The sequence below is a fragment of the Mirounga leonina genome, unplaced genomic scaffold, assembly GCF_011800145.1.
Source record: "Mirounga leonina isolate KUSES-001 unplaced genomic scaffold, KU_Mleo_1.0 Mir_53, whole genome shotgun sequence".
NCBI classification, from domain to species: Eukaryota; Metazoa; Chordata; class Mammalia; order Carnivora; family Phocidae; genus Mirounga; species Mirounga leonina.
In genome coordinates, this window is record NW_023270807.1 from 31,208,458 (window position 1) to 31,226,347 (window position 17,890).

A 17,890-nucleotide genomic window follows, 5' to 3' on the forward strand; every position below is an offset into this window, starting at 1 on the left:
GATCTGCCTCCCCTCACGTGAGAGAACTAAACACCCTCCACCCCATCTCCTGCAGTTCTTGCCTCTAGTTCTTTATACATCCCATGGCACTTAACCGATGGGCCAAGCCCTCTCTACCATGTCACTTTTTGTGTTCAGTGCATGGACCAGACATACAACAGGTGCCCCTTCAACTTTACTGTTCCCTGCTCTATAAAGGGAATATTAGACTTAATAGCCAACATTCTCAAAGTTCCAGTGCCCCTCTCCCACACTGTTAAATCTTTCTGGACCAGTCATGTAGCACCTTCATTGTTTTAGGAATATGATCTAGCTATAAACTCACTGCTTTGGCAGTCGATTAAAAAATTATTTTAATTAGAAGTTCACAGGCTTCAAGCAAGAGAGAAGAAAAGAATAACTGAGCAGTGAGTGAGCAAGGAGCATAATGAGGAGCAGCAGCTAGTTTCTTTGGCTGCAGAGAAACTTCTGGAAACCACCTGATAGAGGTCAGTTGACAAACACCTGTGAGAAGTGGAAAAATTCCCCTCTCATGTCAAGACACCTGGAATATTTCACTTCCTTGAAACGAAAATTGTCATTCAACATGCTCATGAAATCCTTTAAAAGAAGTAACAACAATATTTGGAAATGTTTCTGTGTTCTCACTTGGAGTTCTTTTTGTTACCCAGCAGATTTTTTTTTTAAAGATTTTATTTATTTATTCATGAGAGACAGAAGAGAGAGAGAGAGAGAGAGGCAGGGAGCCCGACTCGGGACTGATCCCAGGACCCTGGGATCACGACCTAAGCCGAAGGCAGACGCTTAACCGACTGAGCCACCCAGGCGCCCTCCCAGCAGCTTTTAAAAATAAGAACTTAAACTGAAGGCCGGAGAAAATTTTTTATGGTTAACAGTAAGTGCATAGTGTTTAATTTCCTAATCAGTTTCTCTCTAAGGGTTAAAGTGTATCTAGTGAGACAATATACATTGCTGTATTGGCTGCAAAATAGACACATTTACAAACTCACACTAAAAGAAGTCCAGCAGTTTCTCAAAAGATTAAATATAGTTACCACATGACCCAGAAATTCCACTCCTAGGTGTTCTACTCAAGAAAATAAAAACATGTGTCCACAGGAAAACTTGTAGAAAAAATGTTCACAGCTTCATTATTCATAATGGCCAAAAAGTGGAAACAACCCAAATGTCCATCAGTGGATGAAAGAATGAAGGAAAGGTGGTATGTCCATACTATTGAACATTAGTCAGCAATAAAAAAGAATGAAGTAGGGATACATGCTACAGCATAGCTAAGCCTTGAAACATGCTGAAGGAAGCCATTCACTGAAAAAACCCCATACTGTATGATTCTATTTATATGAAATTTTCAGAACAGGCAAATCTAGACAGAAAGTGGATTAGTGGTTGCCTAGGGCTGAGAGGATTAGGGGGAAATGCTGAGTGACTGCAAGTGGACACAGAGGAGGTTTTTTTGGGGTGATGAAAAGGTTTTAAAACTGACTGTGGCAATGATTCCATAATTCTGTAAATATGCTAAAAATCAATGAATTGTATGCTTTAAATGGTTGAATTATATAGTATATGAATTACAGCTCATTAAAGTTGTTTTTTTAACCACACTAAAATATTTCCTTCAACATGAGACAAGAGCAAAAAGGGTCCTCATGCTTTTTAAAAATACTTAAAAAATTTTTTTAAATGCAGATTGTATACACGAATAGCATTCCCATTTCCCTGTCTCTCTCGACTAGCACATGCTCCAACTTGAGAAGGCATTCATGGATAAATGAATAAATGGCTGGAAGGACACCCAGCAAAACCCTGAGAAGGCACTTCAGAAGGTTCTATAGAAAAGGAGTACTCACAGGAAGCCCCCGCGGTCCTCGGGGTCCCACCTCTCCTGGCAGCCCCTGTTGGCCCTGTTATAAGGAAGGCAGGGAAAGAAAAAGTTAACACTCCCTAATTCTTTGCTGAGTGATTACAACAGGTGATAACATAAGGAAAGGTAACTCATGTCATCTTACCTGTTTGCCTGAATTTCCCAGTTTACCAGGCTTCCCTGGAGCACCTGTGTTACCCTAAAGGTAAAATGCGACATTCGAAGTAATTCAGACAGCAAGTAAGCAAAATCATCAACCTGTCTTACCCAGACTGGGCATTTCTTACACCTAAATAGCATTAATTTCCCAATTTCACACTGAGAATTTGGGAGGATATAGAATCTCTTTCTTGATGGATACGTTAAAGTTCTTTAGATTCAGGATACTGTTCTGTTATTCCCAGAAGTATAATAAAGGTATCAAAAAAAATGTTCAAAAATGAAGGTCAAATGTCAAAAAATGAATAAGAAGATTTTTCTTTCTTCACAGTGTTAATGACATTTACCATTTCTATCTCCAATAAACTTCTTGGAGCCCTTTTATCTGACACTGACACTATTAAAATTAAAAAGAATCCTGTGAACATGAGGAATAGGTGGGTGTGCTCTTGAGAGGACCCTGCCAGCAAGCGCCAGAGAAAGCACATGTCTGGGGATCCATCTGCACCACCAATCTCTCACGGGCCACTTAGGAAGGGAGCATTTCTGCTGAAGATGCTGTGGACCCCAGTAACTGGAGAGCTATAGCCATAGAACGCAGTAGTGGCCAAATTCTACGTTGCTCCCATGTTATCTCTTTTATTTAAAGTAAAGCTGTGGGCGCCTGGGTGGCTCAGTTGGTTAAGCGACTGCCTTCGGCTCAGGTCATGATCCTGGAGTCCTGGGATCGAGCCCCACATTGGGCTCCCGGCTCAGCGGGGAATCTGCTTCTCCCTCTCCCGCTCCCCCCTCTTGTGCTCTCTCTCTCTCTCACTCTCTCTCTCAAATAAATAAATTTTAAAAATCTTTTAATAAATAAATAAATAAAGTAAAGCTGTATCTTATCCCTTTCATTTTTCCTTCACCTATTGCTTTTAATTGCTGCAATATAAGCACTGGTTGCTCAGTCTGAGAACGAAACGTTTACTATCTTTTCAGCTTAAGCGAAATCATGTTAGTAACATTCACTGACATAATTTCTATAGCTTAATCATAATTTCCTTATTTTAAGTGGTAAAGAGCAATAACACTGTCTGTGTTTTGCACTGACAAAGGATGACACTTCCCAGGAAAGAAGTCTAATCAGCGACAATTGGTCAAAGTATTCTTTCTACAGCTAGGAAAGAGGTTAGTATTTGAGGCCTTAAAAAAAGCCTTTTTTTAAATTTCTCTTTAGGATCAAATATAAAATAAAAGGTTGGAAATACTAAAAATGATAAAGCATATTAATGAAAAAATAAAAAAAAAACAGAGAAAAGTATTAGTTAAAAAGTTTTCATCTTTTACCTTTTCACCAGCAACACCCTTGACACCGGGAATCCCAGGTACACCCTAAAAGAGGACACACAGAACATGGGTTGAATCACCTCAGCGGAGAATCTGTGAGATGCCATGCCCACTGCACACTGCCGAGGGGCTGAGAGAATCATGACAACATCAAAGCTTTAGTGTGAGGGAGATTCTTCCTAATTCCCAAATTCTGAACGGTTCTAGAACTACCCACAGTTTAGAAGGAATGGCTTTACTCTATCTGGCTTGTTAAGTCTGAATACCCTTAGGCAAATCCTACCTCTAAACTAAAGTTATTTTTCAAGCATGAATTTCCAAATTATAATCCAATCAAGGGGAGCTCCTACCAGCATGATCCCATGTACAGAATAACAAAACAAAGACCTATTGAAATGCTAAACCTGAAGTAGAAAAACGGAATGGTAGGAGAACACTGGCTCGAACTAAAATCTGGTACTATTGGGAGTCCTACTGTTCTCTAACTGATTATTTTAAAACATCAGATATCATAATAAATTGAGGTCAGCCCTCAGATTACCAAGTATCCCTTTATTACCTTGAAGCATTTGTCTCCAAGAATACATCTGTATAATCCACGTTAACCTCTAGCCACATCAATGCAGGGAAATGCCAATTCGAATAATTCAAAATAGCACACAATCAAAAAAGTGGTATCTTACACCTCACATCATTCCATGAGCATACTCTCAAGCCTCTTATGACTCAACTCTGCTAACAAGAACTTCAGAACTGGTGAAAAGGAGGAGGGAGTATGTGCTCCTGGCCCACAGCTCAGAATTAGTAAAAAGATAAGAAAGATTGAGTGAGCTAAAGAGAGAAGAAGAATACAAAATACAAATTAAAGCTTAGTATAATTATTAGAGAAATAGCTCCTTATTCAGGAAAAAAGTATAAAATGTCAAAACTGTAAAAATGTAAACTTAAAGCATCATATTTCTTCCCCAGAACTTATCAAATTATTTATTTCTCCCTAAAATTCGTATTTTCCAAATATGTAGCTAAACCAATAAACATTTAAAGACCCAAATACTCACAGGTAAGCCCTGCAATCCTGCATCACCAGGAGGCCCAGGCTTCCCTGGTTCACCCTGAGAAAAGAAGTTTTTATTGCATCATCGAACATGTGTGAACTGCTATGTCTTTCAAGAAAAGAAAGGACACAGGGCTTCTGCATAGAAGGATTCCCTACAGGGGACCTTATGTGCACTTTTAAAATATGATCCAGTTCAGGGCGGGGAGGGGGGGCGGTGTGAGGTGGGACGGGGGACGGGATGGGGAGGATGGACTTGGGACATAAATTTAATCAAAATACACAATCTCTTTCAACTGCTTTCATCAACAGGGCATTTCTACTGAGTTCCTAAAACCAAGTAAACAAACATACTATTCTAATAGTATTTTTGAGTTGACACTTGATGAAAAAACTAAATGGAGGAAAAAAGCCAAAACCAGCTGAGAAAATCTCCCAGTAATGTAGTAATGGAAATGCTGGGCTCAGTTGGCCAGGGCTACATAGCTACCTTTGTCCCGGGCATTCCAGGTATTCCGTCACGGCCATCCACACCTGGCAAGCCCTAAAGACACACAAAGCAACACCCTGTGTCTTAGAAACAGTCGCATTCTTCTTCCCTTCATTATTTTCTAAAGTTTTATTACAAGTTAATAATCACTTGGAAAAATGTGGTGGATGACTATGGCTCAGGACATACCGTGTCACCTTTGGTCCCAGGGAGGCCAGGAATTCCTCTAGAACCTTGAGGGCCCTTGCAGAGCAGAAGGGAAGGGATAGACAAGACATGCTCATTTATCACAACACTTTGGACACATCAAAGACATAAGCATAATCAGCAGAGGACACCAAAAAGCACGATGTCTATAGTGACTGACATGAATTTGAACTCACTCTATCTCCCCTGGGACCTATTTCTCCTGGAGGTCCTCGCTGTCCTTGATCACCCTGTATGAAAATAAAATGTTAAAAATAGCAAAAGCTACTTATTGATAGACTTTTGAAACTATAAAACACCATCCATATTACCTTATTACTGCTCTTTCACCCCAATGCTTTGCTCTGTCATGGATGCCCAGCTCAAGAAATCTTTTTATAAAAATTACATTGTCTTAAAAATTTATATTGCCATAGGGATCACAAAGACTCACATGTCCTTTGATTTCATTTTAAATGTGTAAATCTTCTGTGCTCTTTGGATCCATACTGCAGGTAAACTTAACGTCAGTAACTATGTCCACGTATCAGCTAAACTCATTGACTATCATGGTGGGTTGAGGTTTGGGTCAGTTGCCCATCTTTTCTCCATATTATTTCACTCTCCAGGCAATAATAACGGTTTCTGTCAAAATTATCCAGCTAATGTTGATTTATGGTATAGAGGGTAATAGATGAGAGGATGTGTCTTCCTAAGCTAGAGCTTTTGTTGAATTGCATAACTACTCTAAAACCTCAAATGGCTTCCTGTTGCTACTAGATCAGTTCAAATTGCTCCCATTAGCATTAAATACTCTCCACAACGTGATCCTACTTTATATATTCAATTTCATCTTCTCAACAGAAACTTTCCAAGCCAAGCAGTAACAGTCCCTGTGACAACACACACCCCATCACCACCAACAGTGTTCCTTCTCACCTGTGCTCTGCTGTCTTTCCCACCCAGAACGGCTTTCCAGATCAACCCGCCTCTAGGATCCTCCTCTTACATGCATTACCTCTACCACATACTCCAGTGCTGGATCTCGTAATGCATAATGTAGTTACATTTTCCCTTGAGCCATAAGAGCTTGATAGTTGGAAATTCTATTTTTCTTATACCTTTTCTACTTTTTCTGTGATAAAGGTGGTTATTAATGGGTGGCTTTTTTATTTATTTCTAGAAAAGGTCTGAGGCAGCCTATAATAATGACACATGTACATATAGCAGTCAAAATATAGAATAATGAGATCAGAAATCACAGAAAAGGATAGAATTACCCAAGAAGCTGAAATGAGACAGTTACTGTGGACTCTAAGCATCCTGGCAGCCAAAACAAAAGGAAAACACAGCAAACATAAAAACTTAACAATTTGGGGCGCCCGGGTGGCTCAGTCGTTAAGCGTCTGCCTTCGGCTCAGGTCATGATCCCAGGGTCCTGGGATCGAGCCCCGCACCGGGCTCCCTGCGCTGCAGGAAGCCTGCTTCTCCCTCTCCCACTCCCCCCTGCTTGTGTTCCCTCTCTCACTGTGTCTCTCTCTGTCAAATAAATAAGTAAAATCTAAAAAAAAAAAAAAAAACTTAACAATTTGACTTCACCTATGTGAAAAAAACCCATATCAAGTCAAAAGAACATTTCTCTTTATTCAAGGAAGTGATGCTTATCTTAATTAAAATTTGTTTAAATAAATATAAAAACTACTGCCAATTTTACCACTTGAATCATTCACATGTAAAAGACACTTGCATGCAGACACACACACACACACAGAGCAAATAATCTATCACTGATCATTGCTAAATAATCTATCATTGGGTCTTGTAAAAGGAAAACTACTTACAGGTGCACCAGGAAGACCTTGAGGCCCAGGTTCTCCATCTAAGCCCCGAGCACCCTGCCAAAAAACAAGACGAAGAAATGAAATTGAGATCAGTCATTAAAAGGCACATCAGTCTTTCCATAGAACACTAATAGCCAGATAAAAAGGAGGTTTTGTGTCTGTAATATATACTGTATTCATCGGTGAACCCCAGGGAGTATTCAGTTGGACACCTCAGATGTGAAAACACTAGTTTACATCTCCTCATCCCACCAAGAGTACTGATGGCCAGTCTTTGATACCACTCTGGATACTTTAACACTACAGCCATCCTTGATTGATGACATGAATTATAAACACTGGTACCTATTTTGAGAAGTTGGCAAACCTACCAGAGGAGGTTTAGGAGTCACCCTCCGGGGTTCTCAGGATTCTATAGCTATTCATTAATGGTGAAGACCAAGGAGCCACCCAAAGAACAGAAAGATTGCCATGGACTGGTGCTGCCACAGCTGTGGGTGGGATTCTGTGACACCGGATTTCCACCAAGATCCAGAATCAGAAGTCCAGCCATGTGATTTAGAAGAATGAATTGTAATAAGGATTTGAGTGGCCCCCATTCCATTCTAGATAGACATTAGGTTTGGTTAATATAAAAAGAATCCATCTATTTTCTTAACAATAGATTCACCCTACCAAGAGATGGGAACTACAGAGCTTCATAAATCTAATTATCTTGAAATCAATGGTGACTTGGTTATATTGTACATATCACCACCTTATTTAATGATAAGAATCAAAATGTGATCTTAAAACAAATATATCAGGGTTTTTTTAGTGCTTCCTGCATACGCTACATGATAAAATACAACCCCCTTCTTTAAATCTTTTTCTCATCCGCTAAGTGAATGAGAAGGCAGAAGGGTGACTGAAGTCAACAGGCCATCTCCTAATGAATAGGGTTGAGATAAGGAGATGATAAAATAAATGGAAAACAGTCAAAAGAGTGCTGGATGGATGTCAGGCCAAGAAAACCAGGTGGACAGCATCTGTAGTAAGAATTAAGAATTAGAAAACCTTTGATAGAAGGTTCAGAAAAGGCAGAATCAAAGAAAGAACACAACTGAAGCAGAGGCACCACAGAGACTTGAAATTCTTTGATCCCTAAACACTAGAAGAGAGCAGAAAGCATTTTACATTCACCAGGGAAGAAGAGGTTTGGAAGACCCAAAAAAGACCTTGAATTCATCATTCACCCTGCGTTGTGAGCGCGGAGTCCGGCCTTTGCATTATAGAAATGGCTGTGATACACTCTCTCTCTTATTGCTGTTCAGCATGAGCTCAGTTCCAAAATGCTGTTACTAGGCAACCACTCCAGGGGTCTGAGTTCATGAGAAGAGCTTGCTTTCTTTTTCTTTTTTTTTCTTTTTTGTTATTGAAAGCAATTTGACAGAACTCAAAGGAAATGAGACATTTTGAAAAATGCCAAGTAAAAAAAATACTTCAAATAAAGAGCATATCAGGAACAGTAATTGGTTTCAAAGTGTGGGGTCACATATTTTAAATGATTTAAACCCAGAAAAAGCAAAGGCTGAGGTATCAGCAACTTCAAAATAAATGGGATTTATTATTTAATAACAGAAGAGATACACACAGAATGTTACTTAAGGTAACATGAATATAGAAATATGAAGCACGTTTTTTTAAAATACAGTGTTTTTAGAAAAGAGATATTCTGGAGGAAATAGAAGAGTAAAACAGACAGAATGAGAATACCTAGAAGGGACAAAGAGGCTGAAAAAAAAAAATGAAGTTGAAGGAATTGGTCGCAAAATAATTCCTTCAATTTCCAAAAATGTGCATTTCTTTTAGAAAAATTTGATTTATGGAGCACCTACAATGTGCAAGTTATTCCTGCTTAGCTGTTAATAAAAGTCTCTGCTTCTGTGTGAAATGACACAAATTAGCCATAGAAGTTCTAAAGAGAAAGAGGCGAGGGTCAGAAGTGGTGGCAGGCAAAGTGCTTTTTTGTTTCTCCTGGAACCTACAAATTGGCTTTCCTAATATACTCTCTAAGTGGTAACCATTTTCTTAAAATCTGATAGAAAAGCTAGACACAGCCTTACACACACACACACACACACACACAGTGAGAAAAACATTTCTGAGCACATCAGGAATGTCCAGGTTTCCATTGTTTCTGTTTATGATATTCACCCAGCCAAGCATTCCCCATTCTCCATCCTCCACCAGTGGGAACATGTTATCCTTCTAGGCCTGGCATCCTTCTAATGTCACCTCCTCCATGAGCCCTCCCAGTTCCCTGATCAAGAATAGCCAGCACTCCTTCGTCTTCAGTCCCTTACTCTACTTGCCCTCAAATTTACGTGTCTCTTGTTTACACTGTAGTTAGCTATCTACTCGTTTGTTTCTCCCAATAAATAACAAATTTGAAGTCCTTATTACCCTTTGAATCTCCCCATCATCTCACGGTGCCTTGCTATGGAAATGGTAGGAGAATCTGGCTTTTGAGACTGGGCTAAGGACAGGTTGGTAAATTGGCCACAAGTGTATGATCCTTGTTGAGGACAGAGCTCAGCAACCAGCCTGGAGGGAGGGCCACGGGTGGCCCTCGTGTCCCTGGGGAGATCCTGCCTTCTCTTACCTCTCCCTTTCCATCCTCCCCTGTATTTGCTTTGATTTCCAGATATTGTGTCAGTGCTATCAGTATTAACTATTGGTAATGATAAAGAAATACAAATGTAACATCCCTCGTATTCCTATCTACCCAATATAATTTAAAATATATAATACACAAGTATCATACATACCTACTCATTTCTGTCATCTATGTTTATAACAGAAATGTGAAAACCTAACAAAACATCTACAAAGCAAATAAGAAATTAAAAAATGATGTTGCTGAAAATAAGATATTTTTAAATGGGCAAACAAGTATTTTTACATTTTGATATCATATCATCATCATCATCTTACTTTTTCCCCTTTGGCCCCAACTATGCCCATAATGCCTCGTAATCCTTGAGCTCCCTGGAAATATAAAAAAAGAATGGTGAATTTTTTCAGCTGAAGCACACACTTGTTTATCTCATCACAGAAGTTCCTCCAGAAGCATGTTAACATAACTAAAGGTAACAATAAGAAATAGTGACATTATGTAAACAAATGTTTCTAGTTTAGAAAGAAAAATCCAAGGAGAATTCTTCTGATGGTAAACACTCTTCTAAAACCCTGAAGACGTACACAAACCTGGAGTTGGAGCAATCAACTGATGACAAGAAAGTAAACATCATTAGCTTAAGAGAAGTACAATCATGTATTTTGACTTACTTTTTAACTTAGGTACAGAATACACTGCCATCTCTACTTCCTTCATGATTTGTAACTTGGTTACACATAAGATGGTTGTAATTTTAAACTTTGTAATGATTTTTCCCCACCAATGTATGCCATCAAAGGCCATTCGGTTTCCAGGCTAGTCCACAAAAGCTTAGGACCTGTAAATGGAGCTGAAGTCTCTACTAACCACTAGGAGTCACTACTCATCTCTATGATAGAGGCATTCTGCATTCCCACCTGGGGCACAACGAATCCATCTCACCCCATCTCAGGCATAGGAGTGGGTAAGCCTAAAAATAAGGATGTGAGTATGATTTCTAGAATCTTCTTCAATACTGGAATGTCACCATTCTCCATTCTCTGGCCCCACAGGAGCAGGGCTCCAGGAGTGGATCCTGTAAAGGGGGAACCTGGGTGCTCTCTTGGGAGGAGCAGCAAGGGGATGCTCCTTCAGGAAGGAGTGGCCACTTCTGAGCAATTTGCTAATTGGCTTAAGATCAAGTAGCTCTTGGCCAGTCATTCTCTTGTGTTCTGCCTTGGAGAAAATGGGGCAATTCTCTGGCCAACCCTGCCTGCATCTAGATCAGTCACAAATTCTGTGTAGATCAGTTAGGAATGACCAGAATGTGTAAGATGATCCAGCTTAGGATAACCACTTGGGATATAAAATGAGAAATGGCCATTTCAGATTAAAACTGCTCTTTCTGAAGATAATTCTACAAAAAGAATTCCAAAAATATTTGAGCCAATGGAAGTGACATGAGAATGCCGTGGATTATCTCTTAAGGTGACTACTTTGAAGGACAGAGCTTATATATAAATGTTCCCCAAAGCATTTTTTTTTAAATCTGTGCATTACTTTATAGAAGCACATTTAAAAAGTGAGCATTTGTGAAGTTTATAGAAACATTTTGGCAAGCCTACTGCCAAACACCAGAAGGTCAGCAAGCACTAACGATAGCACCCAATGGACCACTTGAGCCATGCAGAACCCAACAGATATCCTTAATCCATGAAAATACTTTTAAATGCTGCTTGCAAAATCCTGTTCTCAGGATTTGGAGGGACAGCTTTAAAAATAACTTTAAGTCCCCACTAAATTTTCATCAGATCAAAAAAAAAGCATACATCTCTTACACTATTGCTATCTCCCTCCTACAAAATAGAGTCCATCTCCTTATTGTCTCCTTTCAAAGGCTCAGGGAAGACAATCTTCTGAAATAAACACCTCGTATTCCTCCAGGTTTCCTTAAAGTTCTCATGTGGCTTAAAAACAGAGGCCATTCTTACAAATGCTCAGACTCATTTACTTTAGCTGGAATTTCCTTAAACTCTGGGGTAAGTACTAATCTACACAGCTCCCTGAACTCTTTCATAAAAAGCCAGTTGTTTGGGGAAGAGCAGAGCAGGACAAGGAAGGATGGCCTCATATTTGTCCTCCCTAACTCTTTAGTTCCTGAGAATAGGACCTGAGCGTGTCCTTTACATAGCAAAGGCCTTGGCTAGCTGCAATGTTCAATGGATATTCAGAAATTATTATTTCCATAATTGTTAACTACTCATCTTGACAAGAAAAAAAGTGTGACAATTCTACTTTCGTATACAAAAGTAGTATAAATTTTGATGTAGCAAACACTAAATTGAAGTATGCCAATGCCCCAAATTACCTCATTGTGCATATAATTGCAGCAATCTGCCAAAGCACAAGGGACTAACTTTTTATTAAAAGACATGATTACAAGCTATTAAAAATGTTCTAATTATAATGATTACATGCTGGCATAAGGTACTTAAATCCAGTGGATGATGTACCTGCTGTATATTCAGGGTACATGAAATTTTCTGTATCATGTGAAAGTACCATAGAATATAAAATATGTATATCAACCTCTTGTGTTCAATATTTACTTTCAGATTGCCTAGCCCTGAAATCTAGTAAATGAATGTATGTAATTATAGGTAAAATTTTTCTGTAAAAATGGTGCTTGAATATACAATGGGGATCCTTTCCTATTTTGAAAAAATGGAAATCTCCCAATGCTGGCTTGGTGGGAAAATATGTTAATGTAATACTACTAATCCAAATGCTAAACAGGAAATATTCCAAAAGTCACGAAAAAAGAATATTTGCATATCCTAGTTAAATATTTTTTTAAAATACTTTACTGGAGGTCCTTGAGCTCCAACTTCTCCTTGTTCCCCCTGGTCACCTTCTTCACCCTAATAAACAACAGAAAAGCACACCAAATGTTATTCTAGCAAATGAGCATAGATAGATGACTCAGCACATTTGAAATTCACTTGGCATCCCCTGAGTTATGTTACTATACTTTCTTAAATTAGTTTATATGAGTAATCCATATTAATTGTAGGACATAGAAAATACAGAGAAATATACGAATAAAGTCACCCAAAGCCCACCTTTTAACTATAAATACCAGTAACATCTTAGATGCTTCTCTATAATGGGGTCATGGGGAAGGAAAGGAGAGAGAGAGAACATATATACATTCATGTTTCCAGTGTGTGTGTGTGTGGGGGGGGTGTTATTAGGAAAATATGATCATGCTGTGCAAACTTTTCCATCAACTACAATATTATTTATTTGTGATTTTCACTTTTAACTTTTCTTATTATAATTTTTCTACCAAAACAATTTTTTAAAAGTATTTAAATCAGTCTTTCTTTTCTTGGCTTGTACCTTTGATGTCACCCACAGAAAAGCTTTCTCCATACCCAAAATATATAAATATTCATATGTATTTTTCTTCTATAACTTCATAGTTTAATTTTTTACATAGAAATCTTTAATTGATTTTAATGTAAAATATAAAGTAGAAATCTATCATTTTTGGAGGTGGGTGGGGTGATGGGGTAACTGGGTGATGGGCATAAAGAAGGCCATGTGATGTGATAAACACTGGGTATTATATGCAACTGATGAATTATTGAACTCTACATCTGAAATAAATGATGTACTATATGTTGGCTAACTGAATTTAAATTTAAAAAAAGAAATCTATCATTTTTTTTTCCTGGTAATTGGCCACTTTCTCTAATATCATTTATTGAATACTAGATTCTCTCTACATAGACTGGAAAATTCTTCTTTAACATATAGTAAATTGTGAAATATACTCATTTCTAGATTTCCTACTCTGCTCTTCTCATCTGTTGTATGAATTTGCCAATACCACATTTTAATTATTGAAATTTTATAATACATCTTAGTCTCAGATAGAGAGAATTCCTTTAGCTTTATTTTTCATTTATGGTTACTCTTATTTTTCAGTTTTTCCTAAATGTTTACTCTTCCGGATGCACTTTAGAATTATTTGGAAAATCCTCACAAAAATACTACTTGTTTTATATTAGGACTGCACTAAATGAAAAGATTAATATGGACAGAATTAGATTCTTTACAATACTGAGTCTATCTTGGAACTCAGTGTATCTCCCTAGTGAATCAAATCTTTTTCTTTCCTTCAATAAAGCTTTGCTCTTTTCCTCATATTAGTCTTGAATATTTAAGTTTGTTCTAAGGTATCTTTACTATTTGGTAGCTATTGCCAATGGAATCTTCTTCCATTTTGTTTTCTAATTATTGTTTGACTTTTTGATATTAATTTTATAACCTCTGATATACTTTAAAATGTTAGTATATATAATTTAGTATATTTAAAATGTTAGAAAAGAAATACAACTGCTGTTTCTTACAGAAAGATTACTTGGCTGACTCTGAAAAAATGTTATTTTTCCCTCTGACAAGGTTTTTTTTTTTTTACAGAAATATACTGCCTTACATTTCCTATGGTAATGGATATCTTAAATTGTAAAATTAATCATGAGAAAAATTCATTTTAATGTTATGTGCATAATGTTAGATAAAAATCTATTTCTGTTGTTTATTACATATTTCAATTCATCCATGTTCTTTCTCTACAAACTATACCTTATAGAGATTGTCACACATACACACACAGAGAGAAATACAGAAAATTGAACAGCAATATTAATATAGAACTTTTGGGCATAACTGCAAAGAACTAGGTTATGCCTAAATCATTTATACTTGACTTTTGAATCAATTATGAGAGGGTTACATAGTGGTTTCACTCTCATAATTTTATTCAGATTATATTCCATAAGAATATATGATTGACAGCGAGGAGAGGCAGTCCCAATGGGAAAGCCAGAGAATTAGCTATTTCGAGGAATGGATAATCAACACATGTGTGTAATTAACTGCTATCTCTATGTCCCTGCCTAACTATCAAAACAACAGTGATGGATATGTGCACAGTAAGTTTTCATTAGCAAAGTTTGGGGTACAGTAAGTTTTCATTAGCAAGGTTTGGGGTATTTTCCTACAGATTCCAGGATAAACCTTGGAGTAATATAGTTGATTTAAATATTTTACCAGTAGATGAATAGCACACAACTAATCAATAACCACAACATAATGACAAATTTAGGAATAGAAATTTATTATCATTTTACTGAAAGACTTTTGACTGTTCATTCCTACATCCATAAACAAAATTTAAAATCTTCATTAACTAATTTGTAGAGTAAATTCAAGGCAGAATTGTGAATCCACTTTCAGTTTACAGTTCAGTGCATCTATTACACTTTTAAGTTTCATTCTTCAATGAACTATTGTCATCCTATCTTCCCATATAAATTTTCAAAGACACAAGGTGTAAGTGACACAACATGTGAAATAAATTAAAGGAGTGTTCAACAATGACCAATAAAATTTTGGCCAATTATCTCACACACCCAAACAATTTTCAGGTTCTTCACTGAAAATCAAGTTAGTATAGGTATCAATAATATTAGTTTCTTGGAGAGAGGGGGGAAAATACTCTAATTGACAGCTCCATCCCCAAATAGGGTTGTAAAAGTTCCCCCAAAGAAAAGGGGTCACTAAAAGAAGAAGGAAAAGAGCATGGCATCAAAAATAACAGAAGTCTACCATATCTGCTTGACTACATGCATTAACTCATGAATATCTTTTGGTATAATGTAATATCCTTACACACCTTTTTCTGTGGTTAGATAATATTCTATTATATTAGAATATTATCTAAGATATCTAGGATATGTCATACTTAATTTAGCCAGTCTCCTGTGGGGGGACATATTTTTTTCACTTCTGTGCCCCTGGCACTTAGAATAAACCCTGGCACACAGCAGGTACTTAATAAATATTTGTTGAATTTTTTTAACTATGAATTTCAAGATTTAATGGGGGAATGAGCATGCAGAAAAATTTCTAAAGTACTCAACTTTTTTCTACTTTCTCCAATTTGACATTAAGAACCCAGCTGTTACATTCCAGATAGATAAAATACCTTAATTACTCAGGGCCCAAGTAATAAAAGACTAGAAATAAATGTCCAAACTGTAATAGGGTCGAGAAAATTGGCTTATTTATCCTGATTATCTCACGTTGTTCAACAGACTGATTTTAGCTAGAGTTCAAGGATATTAATGCCTGAAGATATAATAAATTGCCTCTCCAGTTCTTAACTTCCAAAGAAAAAGACTAAGTTTCTGTCTCCGCCCAATAAAGGTATAGAAGGGCACAGTCAACAAAGTCTAGAAAATCCACATTAATAAGAACAGTTTGACTTTGTAAAATATCACAGAATTAACAGGGACAAAACTTCTGTTATGCAGGAAGTCAAATTCTTAGACAATTTACACCAGTGGATTTAAAAAAAAGCAAATAATTCATTTTACTTCACATTTTTGCCTTGGTTTTTCTGCAAGGCACACCAGCTCCAAAGCAAGTTGTGCTGTGGATTCCATGTTTCTATCCAGATAATAACATAATTCTATCACTCACTTTCGAATTACTCAAAATCTAAATTCTATTGAAATGGAGTCAGAAACAGACAAATTATTTCAGAACTTAAGATGAGAAGCTATCAGCTCTCAACCTCCTGTTTGCTAGTGTCAGCAACACTTGTCATAAAATTTTACAAATGTCATAAAATTTTGCTTAGTGCAGTGGAAAATCTAGCTGAATAATGTTTGACTATCAAAAGCATCAAGGAAAAAAAGCTGAGTGTGATTGATTTCAAAAGAAAAGCAAGGAGCAACAACACAGGAAAGAATGAAATGTATGGTGTATTATTGTTTCTTGTAATTGAACAACATGAGAATATTATGCTTAGTCAGAATATTGATGCAGCTACTGAAAACCTGTCAATCATCATTTGAAAAGGAAGGATAAAATCTCATGCTTTCTTATTCCTTAAAATTCCTTGGAATAAAAGCAATCACTACCTCCTAATCACAGTTTACCCACTATATACTCATTTTTCTTACCTTGTGACCTTGTCTTCCAGGTTCACCAATTTCTCCTTTAGCCCCTTTATGACCCTAAAAATGCATAATTAACAAGTAAATAAATTAACAAATTAAAAAATAATTCTATTGGGTTTGTCACAGAAAGTGGTCAGAAGGTCATAAAGTGATCTTGCTTCCCTAAATGTGTCAGTGTGCTACCCAGAAAAAGGTTATGTCACAAAGAAAATGACGCCTTCAATGACCTTAATACTGCCACGCGTATTACATGACTAGTGTATATGATAAATATTAACTCCTAGTTAATAGAAAACCACTGTTCTAGAATAACAAAGCTTCATTACCCAGTTCAGCAACATGATGTATTACCAGCTGATCCCTAGATCCCTCTGTCCCAAACTTCCTCTCACAGCTGGGTTAAGAGCTTTAAGCCTTGTCCAGCATCAGGAACTTTTTCCTCAAAGGTGACAGTCCTGACCGAGCTCAGCTGGCTATCCCCTGCTCTCTCCATGCTGCTCCGAAAACCCTTCCGCCTCCTCTATACCCACCTCCTTCTTGGTGGAAAAAGAGCTGATATAAGAAAGGCAGCTCCCCAGATGCACGACTTCCACCTCTTCTTGTACACAATTACAAATGCAAAGGGAAAGCCCTAAAGGGCAGTCCGTGAAAGCTGCATAGCATGAGGAGAAAATCCCTCTCTTCTTGTCGGGCCACTAGTTCTAAGCATGTGTGTGCTCTGGGTGGTAACATGAGGCAAATGGGAAACGAACATTCCAAAATTAAGTCTATCAGAGCTTTCACCCTCGGAGAATTTCTTGTTCTGACAGTGTAGGTCTTGGTGAAAAATAAGACACCAGTCCAGGACCAGGGGCGCCTGGGTAGCTCAGTCGTTAAGCATCTGCCTTCGGCTCAGGTCATGATCCTGGGGTCCTGGGATCGAGCCCCGCATCGGGCTCCCTGCTCCGCGGGAAGCGTGCTTCTCCCTCTCCCACTCCCCCTGCCTATGTTCCTGCTCTCGCTATCTCTCTCTCTGTCAAATTAATAAATAAATTCAATCTTTAAAAAAAAAAAATCCAGGACCAAATCTTCTGCAGTTGTGAGAACCCACTAAACCAACCTTAGAGAAAACCATAATTGGAAAACCAGTGCCCTGGGGCCTTTCAGATCATAGCAGAACTCCTCTGGTCTGGAATTTTCAAAATCACTTCAGACCTCATAGACTAGAGAGAAAAAGCCACTTAACCCCAACATTTGGTATTTTTTTATGGGAAATTTTGAAGCAATTATGATATAGA

General features: G+C 37.6%; 1 protein-coding gene across 1 annotated transcript in view; it reads right to left on the minus strand.

Annotated features, from left to right (window-relative positions):
* Positions 1-17,890, minus strand: part of COL9A1 (collagen type IX alpha 1 chain) — an 87,040-nt gene that overhangs the window by 31,888 nt on the left and 37,262 nt on the right. The window contains exons 18-28 of the mRNA XM_034990906.1: positions 16,617-16,670; positions 12,444-12,497; positions 9,915-9,968; positions 6,939-6,992; positions 5,295-5,348; positions 5,101-5,154; positions 4,912-4,965; positions 4,426-4,479; positions 3,368-3,412; positions 2,028-2,081; positions 1,869-1,922 (exon numbers count right to left, since the gene is read on the minus strand). Coding sequence (XP_034846797.1) covers positions 1,869-1,922; positions 2,028-2,081; positions 3,368-3,412; positions 4,426-4,479; positions 4,912-4,965; positions 5,101-5,154; positions 5,295-5,348; positions 6,939-6,992; positions 9,915-9,968; positions 12,444-12,497; positions 16,617-16,670 — 585 coding nt within the window. The remainder of the gene's footprint in view (positions 1-1,868; positions 1,923-2,027; positions 2,082-3,367; positions 3,413-4,425; positions 4,480-4,911; positions 4,966-5,100; positions 5,155-5,294; positions 5,349-6,938; positions 6,993-9,914; positions 9,969-12,443; positions 12,498-16,616; positions 16,671-17,890) is intronic.